Here is a 7,971-nt window from a genome sequence, read left to right as displayed (position 1 = left end):
GATCTGGAAACAGCCCAAGTGCCCATCAGTAGCTGAGTGGATAAAAACCTGTGGTAATTTATACAATGGAGTACTATGCAGCTATATGAAAAGGAAATCTTACCCTTTAGGACAGCATGAATGGACCTGGAGATTATTATGCTAAGCAAAATAGCCAACCTTCTAATCCAAACTATACAATTTAAAAAGTCTGATTTCTGGAAGAATGCTAAGAATATGCTTTTATAACAAGGAATGTAATCCTTTCACAGGGAATAGGTTTTTATAAACAGAGGCAATGTTTTTTGTGTGGTTTTATTATTTTTATTTGTATTAAATTCATTAGGGTGACATTGGTTAATAAGATTATATAGATTTCAAGTAGAATATCATACTAAGTGATATAAGTGAGAAAGAAAAAGTTAAGAACCATATGACTTCACTCATATGTTGGATATAAAACTAAAAGCAACAAATGAACAAACAAGAAAAGAACCAAAAATTCAGACACAGACAACAGTATGACAGTAATTTTTTCAAAGACAGAGTCAATAGCTCAGTTTTACATTTTGTATCTAAAACTGTACTCTAAGTAGAAATATGGGGCTTAGCTTTCTCAGTAGAAAACAACCAATAAGTACATTTTTCTAAAAGTGACTTTAACCAAAGGCACAAACCAAAACTAAGATTATTAAAGTTGACCACAATATTGATAATTAAGCCATATCTATCTGGTAAGGAAATATCAGCTAGAGCTAATTTCTCAGGAAAACACAATAATTCCAACACCATTAATTAGAACCTTTCAAGTGATGGAGGAAATATAAACATCAGTATAAACACCTTAACTTGGGAGGCAACAACATGTAAAGTAAAAGTCTGCTGCAATCTGATGTGTCACAGAACGTGGTAGTGCCCTTTAGTCTTTGGTGCCTTAGGTCAGAGACCATTACCACCACCTGGCAACTCTGATGGGCGCCATCCAACTCCTGGCTGGGATTAAAGTTCACAATGTAATCTCTGCCTGTCAGCAGAACAAAGAGACTAATCTAAACATTTTAACTTTTTGATGCAAATGATGCAATCAAACCACATAACCTTGGCTGGGAAGGGGCCGGTTCAAAGGGGTCAATTTCCCATTTTATAACAGTACATCAAAACAGAAAATCCACAGGGCCTTTCAAAAGTCCTACATTGAGAAAAGCAATAATCAAGAGGAACACACATTGTTTCATTTACAATTTACTAGCTCTTCCAGTGTTTCAGGGTGATAAGGAAGTTTCAATGATCTTACATGATGAATGGGACAAATGGTGGACTTGTAACATATTAAACAAATGTCTAGATTGAATCAGACTATCGGTGTAGTTTTTCGGTCAATGGGTAACATGAGGCAGTTTTCCAACCAGGCGATCTAGTAGTTCACAGGAGCTAATGTAAATGTCCTAAAATGAAAGAAAAAAAGTTAATTTACATGTAACCCAAATTTCAATAACTGTATTCACTTGCACACATTCTAATCTGTCCTTCTAATGACGACCTTCATGTGTTCCCACTATGCCCTAACCACTTTTCTAAGTGCCAGAGTAACAGCACTAAAGCACCTCCTCTGCCATTATGTAGTATATGGTCTTATTTTATACCATATACACCCCTATTTTTGATAGTTCTTTAATAAACTATTATATTTTTTCCAAGAAAAAAATGTGAAGGGTGCCCCAGGGATTAATTCAGCTAGCAACGGTCCTCATATTTTACCATTCAAATACTGAAGTCATTGAAACACACATTTCCCTGAAATCTAGTTCCTGGTTAGGGTAGATGAGTTTATGGCTCTAATAATAGTCCAACAGAGGACCGTGATAATAACTATGTCAAAGACTAAGGGAAATGCCACTATCGGTCAAGAGCAGAGTATGCTTGCCAGGGATTCTCACTTTTCTTCACTGTAGGTTCAGATTTGTTAGAAAGAGGACCACCACTCAGGACCTTTAGGCTGGGTATGTGCAGGTGAACCTGAAGAGGCTCTACTGTCCTTTCTGGCCATGCCTTGTCTTTAGAGACCTGAGCTGCCTATGTGGGGCTAACACAGCACCAGTAAGACTTCAAGGCATTCCTGGACAATACCTTTCCGGCAAACTTACTCCATCCATCACGTGCACAGGCTGAACGAAGCGAACACCAAGACTGACATAGCTGAGGACCAAAATGAACATACCTTAAAGTTGGAGAGGAGTAAGCCGTGTAACGTTGGTTACACTATCTCATACTGGTTGTTTGTTATAGCTCGAGAGAGACAGTAGGCGAAAAAGATTCCAATCAGCTGGAAATGAAATATGCGCAAAATTAAACACACACACCAAAGGGCTTAAAGACCTCAGGGTGGCCCGGCCAGCGTGGCTCAGCGGTTGAGCATCGACCTAGGATCCAGGAGGTCACAGTTCGATTCCCAGTCAGGGCACAGGCCCGGGTTGCGGGCTCGATCCCCAGCGGGGGGCGTGCGGGAGGCAGCCGACCAATGACTCTCATCATTGATGTTTCTCTCTTTCTCTCCCTCTCCCTTCCTCCCTCTGAAGTCAATAGGGACATATTTTTTTAAAAAAAAAGACCTCAGGGTGTAGGTATAGTTTTCTTCACTTCTAATTCACTAATAATTTCCTTCCTTAAGTTTTCCTAGACAGTTATGTTTACTACCCTGCGGCACCTAGATCACATTCAAAGAATATAAGTGAAGCTTTGCCACTACTGTCACCTGGAATTTCCCAACTGTCACTGACAAAAATCACTCAAGAAAAATTATAAATGTTATAATTTTGGGGAAACTTTTCTTACTCTTCCTCTCAGTTATCAGAACAAAACAGGTATGTCCTAGAATAAGCACCTCATCCATTAAAATCTCCATCTGTGAGTACAGAGATTTTCCTGGAGGGTCTAGAACAGTGTTGCAATGCTGCGTAATACCAACAGCTCTCCTGTCAGTCACCACTGACAACCGGTGTCTTTTCAACACTTCAAACAGGGCTAGAGTAACTGAGGAAACAAATTTTAAATTTTATTTAAGAATTAGAACCTTTCCAAGGTGCCTCGTGGCTATTTGATTAGACAGTACAGATTCACGCATAGCTATGCCTGCTACTTTAGAAATATATTAAGATTAGACTTCATCAATTACATAAGTCAAAATGCTTTTAGTCTTATTTCCATAATGTTTAATAGAAAAACTCCATCCCCTAAAGAACTGTCTAGAGTCACAATACAGACTTTTCATGCTACAGTGAGACAGCAAAACTCCAGCAATACAACTTGATTCCACGACACAGCATCCACCCAAAATAATAGGCACATATTGAACGTGGGGTTGTATGATCTGATTTAATAGGCTAGGGCTTAATGCAACTTATCAGGCACTTGCAGCTAAGGAAAAAAAGATTCTAATGTTTTAGAATCTTTTTTTATTATTTATTTATTTTTTAATATATCTTTATTGATTTCAGAGAGAGGAAAGGAGAGGGAGAGAGAGAGAGAGAAACATCAATGATGAGAGAGTCACTGATCAAGCCCACAACCCGGGCATGTGCCCTGGCTGGGAATCGAACCCCGATCACCTGGATCCTAGGTCAACGCTCAACAGCTGAGCCACGCCCGGCCGGGCTGTTTTAGAATCTTGATGACTGCAGAGCAAAGCAAGGTTCAGGTCTATCTAGTGTTTTGTTTACTGAACTGTGATGCTGGAAAACTGCCATAACTAAGAGGGCACCAGGTCTTTCCGCAGTTAACTGCTTTCAAAAGATATCTACTGCTAGAAGTTAACTTTAAGCCTTGCTTTGTATAGTTTCAAGGCACGACTGGTGATGGTAAAAAGAACAGGTAAAATAGTAATAAAAACTTAAGAGAACTCTGTAGTTGTGGAAAATAGTGTAGAAAAAGAGCTAAGACATAAAAAATTGGAATGAAAACAGCAAAATATTCCCTTCCAAATAAGATAAATAAAGATCTAAGCACAAATGATTTACTACGTATGCTTCATATACAAAATAAAAATATTTCTATACTGTGATGAGCAACTGAGTGTTTGTGAAAATGTAACTGCTGTGAAAATACTCACACTGTCCAGGCCCCTGAAGCAAAAACGTGAAGCCTTCAAAGTGGAAATCTTCTAGCTGACACCTACAAGGGTCATGAACCATTTCCTAGCTACATGGACTTACCTGGAAGCAAGCAACTCCGAAGGAAATTCCAGCAACAACTCCCATTTCTGATTCTATCACGGTCATCACCTTTATAAAACAACCCTAATGGGAGAGGAAAAAAACCCATTAAGTACAGCACAAGCAATAATATTCTGATCACACATCTCAGCAGAAAGATGAGCTTTGGCTACCCTAGTCTTTGCCTTTTTGTTAAAACTCACTCTTTCATGTAATAAAAACATTTTAAAAAGTGTTTCTTGTTAGTTGTATGAACTCAAGTCACAGATTTTCCGAGTTTCAGTTTCCTCATTTATTCAATGAGGGTAAGACCTGCCCTATTTCAGATAATGTATATTGTGAATAAAAATTTAAAAGTGAGTCAACTCTGTATTCAGTGAATGTCTTTTAAAAAAATTAAAAGGGCTCCTTACTTCATTGTTTACTTCATTGTCATCCGTCGTCGGAGAACAATCTTCAACTTTACAGCAGCTCTTGGGAAATCCTTTTTCTAAGTAATAATTAGTATCCTTCCAGTCTCTAAAGTCGGTGGTACCACAACAATGTAACTGAAAAATCCCAACAAAAACATTGTTACTTCACAATTACAACTTTGTAGTCAAACACTTAACCTATCATCTTAGATTACAATTTGTGTTCAAAACATTATATGTAATGATATTTTTGTGTGGCTGTCCTCAATCGGTATCATAATTCAAAAGATGAGCACTTGTTTCAAACAACAAATGTTTCTAACATTTTTGGACTGGCGTTATTTTCCTGTTGGCGCCAACAGGACTTGGGCCCCGGTGGCAGTGGGGACTGAGTGCTGCACGTGTGAGGACAATGACAGGAGGAAATGGAGCTATGGCCCTTAGTATCATCGCACTCTTCTTTTCAGGGACATAGCTCCATTCTCTCCTAACCTAAGATGATAACGAGAGTATAAGTGGAAAACACCTAGTAGCCAGGGCCCTGTCCTCTCACGGGACAGGGAGTGTGTTCCCCTCTTGAGAAGCCACCACCTATGACCACTTACCGTAGTTTGGATCTTGTCTACTGCATCGCTTCTATAATCTCCTGTATCATTATACTGCTCTACAGCTTTCTTATAATTATTCTTAAAGCTGTCTTTAATCTACAAAAAAGAAACACAAAGCCAATAAACAAAGATTCTAGAAAGTTCTTTTGATTTCTAGATCAAATAAGAAATCCCTACATCTGACCAGTGGTCATCTCTTTGACAGCAGCAACACGCACGGTAATTAACTTCTATGGTCCAATCCTGCCCTCCAAGGGATATAGCTTGGCTGAGGGGACTACTAAGCAAAACATTACAATAAAAGATGACAACCACAAGTTCACAGTACTATGGGAACAGGTATTTTTTAAGTGGCAGCTCTGTACCGTTGTATTGCACCCACCTCGATCTTGATCCACTTTAAACAGTACAAATTTGATGTCTATGGAATTGCTAAGCTACAGAAGCTTACTTTGAGAGACTGCACTACCACTCCGTAAAAAACACTCTCAATGATGAGCCTTGACTACTCAATCATTTCCTAACCCCAGGCTTAAAAGAGTGGAACACCGATTTCTAATTCAATATTAAGGTTTTCATGATTTGCATTAAGTATATCCAATCGTTTCTAACTGTGTAGCATAAGTGGCAAAGGTATCAATTTTGTGCTTTAGTTTCCTATCAAAGTTATAAATTGTGCCACCTCCACTTTAATAGGTACTTATACGCAGAAAAATTACTAGAAATACATGTAATTATGGGTACCTTTAATTTTGTTCTGGTGATTTTTAGTGTTTACAATTTTCTAAATTTTCTTTTATATTAAAAGTGGGCTAGAATTTTTACAAGAAAGCCATTATTGTTAGCTACAGGTTGCAAAAAAAATAAAGCTTTAAACACAGCTGTAAGTGATTTTTAAACTAGTAAAAGTTGTGTTTAGCTCTGTGACTTAAATTAATCCATTTTTCTCTCAAACTCAGGCTTACCTCATGTCTGAAAACAAATCCTACGATGGCAGCAACCAATTCAACCAAAAATATGAGAGTCAGAAACATTGCATACTGCAGGATAAAAAGAAAAGTCCAAGTCAGCATAAATAAGACACATTACAGATGCAAAGGGAGTCAAAGGAAAACAATGGCTTGTTCAATCAGCGTGTTTTTTATTGAGAAGGACAGGAAAAGCACAACAAAAGTGGTAACTGGCAGCTCAACTTGGTAAGTTTTCGTAAAGAACAAGAAAAATATTAAAAGGCCACGGCCAGTTCCAAGAAACAAAGCCTACAAACATATGTAAGACTTTTCAGAAACCAAGGATCACTTCTAAGGAAAAGAAAGACTCACCAGTTTTAGCATCCACGCAGAAGCTCGGCAGGTAGCAAAACAACCAAAGGTGCCCAAAAGAATGATGACAGTGCCGGTGCCAATGAGCACGAAGGGAACATTGGTGGCCTTCTCATTTAAAAGGGAGAAATAATTCTCCAGGCTCACCTTGCCCCAAATGCCAACGGCAAGAAGGATAACACCAGTGATCTATGTGGGAAATAAGAATAGAAAAGTTAGGCACTGTATACTCAAAGCGATGCAGGTATATTCAAACCACAAACCGCTAGGTATTTAAGAAACAATAGGTGCGACAATTGGTTTAGCAGCCTGTGGCTAGGATGTGGCAGACAAGATGGGTGGGGGGCACACGTAGAGGCGGGTAGGAAGGCGATCTGCACACAAGGACAGGCCTCGACAAATCCCCGAGCTGCATCATTCAGTAGCCCAGGTAGCCAGCGGGCCCCTAGAGAAGACGTCTTAACAAAATCCTTAAACTTCATCTGTCTTTTCGTGTAAACACAAGCCCGGGGTACATATGCCCCAGGGATCAAAACTTGAACTGTTTTACTCCCGCCTTAGGAAAACCTTCTTGGGGGAGGGGGCGGGCGTTCTCACGACTTCCAGAAACTTCCCCGTTCCCCCAAGTTCAGAGCAGAGCACAAAGGGCTGGTACACAAAAGCAAGCCCGGGGACAGCTTGGCGGGAGCGGGGCCGTCGCCGTACTCACCTGTGAAACACTCCCCTCTACCGAAGCAGGGAAAAGAAAGAGACTTATTATGCAAGCGAGCCGCCCGAGGGCTCGGCCCAGCCCTGCCTCTCCGAAGGCCCGGGGACACCCTCCGTGTACCCCGCGGGGGAAACCCCCCGCCCCCGCCCCGGCCCCGCAACGAATTCGAACGCTGGGCGCGTCCGGGCCACCACCGCCGTCCCGCGCCCGACCCCCGGGCTCGGGCCCCAGCCGCTCGTCGCCAGCGCCCGAGTCACAACAGCAACCTCCGCCCCAACCTCTCCACCCCGCGCGCCTCCCTCTGAACCCCGGATCACGGCTCCCTCCGCCCGGGATCCCCCCCCTTGCCCCCCAGCCCCAGCCCAGGAGCCCCTCCCGTTCCCGGGCGCCTCCATCTCTCACCCAGAAGATGAACGTGTAGATCAGGAGGACGCTCTTCAAGCAGGTAATGACCGGTTTGGTCTGCAGCCTCCGAGACGGCGACGCCATGACTAGCCCAGGACCCTGCCCGGCCGGCGCCAGGCGAGCAGCTCGGAGCCGGCGAGCGGCCGCGTCCCCGAGTCTCCCCGGAAACTGCCGAAAACTGCCGAGAGGCCGCGGCCGGGAAGAGCCCGCAGCGCCCGGCAGCTTCTCTAGACGCCGGAATCCTGGAGGCTGTCCGGAAAGCGCCGACGATTTCCGAGCGCCCCCTGCCGAAGGTTACTGACAACTGTACACAAAGGCTCTAGTGTC

General features: G+C 42.2%; 1 protein-coding gene across 1 annotated transcript; it reads right to left on the bottom strand.

Annotated features, from left to right (window-relative positions):
• Positions 1–278: 278 nt before the first annotated feature.
• On the bottom strand, positions 279–7,749 carry TSPAN6 (tetraspanin 6). The gene is made up of 8 exons (XM_016195691.2): positions 7,642–7,749; positions 6,531–6,719; positions 6,174–6,248; positions 5,206–5,304; positions 4,601–4,735; positions 4,188–4,271; positions 2,198–2,302; positions 279–1,424 (listed from the first exon to the last, which is right to left on the bottom strand). The coding sequence occupies exons 1-7, from the start codon at positions 7,726–7,728 to the stop codon at positions 2,234–2,236; spliced, it is 738 nt and encodes a 245-aa protein (XP_016051177.1). The 5' UTR covers positions 7,729–7,749; the 3' UTR covers positions 279–1,424; positions 2,198–2,233.
• Positions 7,750–7,971: the final 222 nt, after the last annotated feature.

The sequence above is a fragment of the Miniopterus natalensis genome, chromosome X, assembly GCF_054644295.1.
Source record: "Miniopterus natalensis isolate mMinNat1 chromosome X, mMinNat1.hap1, whole genome shotgun sequence".
Lineage (NCBI taxonomy): Eukaryota > Metazoa > Chordata > Mammalia > Chiroptera > Miniopteridae > Miniopterus > Miniopterus natalensis.
Note: the sequence above shows the minus strand (reverse complement) of the source record. Positions and strands in the feature narration are given on the sequence as shown.

Excerpts from the sequence above, each read along its gene's own strand:
- TSPAN6 (XM_016195691.2), bottom strand. The coding sequence starts at position 7,728 with ATGGCGTCGCCGTCTCGGAGGCTGCAGACCAAACCGGTCATTACCTGC. Across the intron at positions 6,720-7,641 it reads TCTACACGTTCATCTTCTGG|ATCACTGGTGTTATCCTTCT; the intron begins GTGAGAGATGGA and ends TTTCCCACATAG. Across the intron at positions 5,305-6,173 it reads GATTTGTTTTCAGACATGAG|ATTAAAGACAGCTTTAAGAA; the intron begins GTAAGCCTGAGT and ends TCTTTTTTGTAG.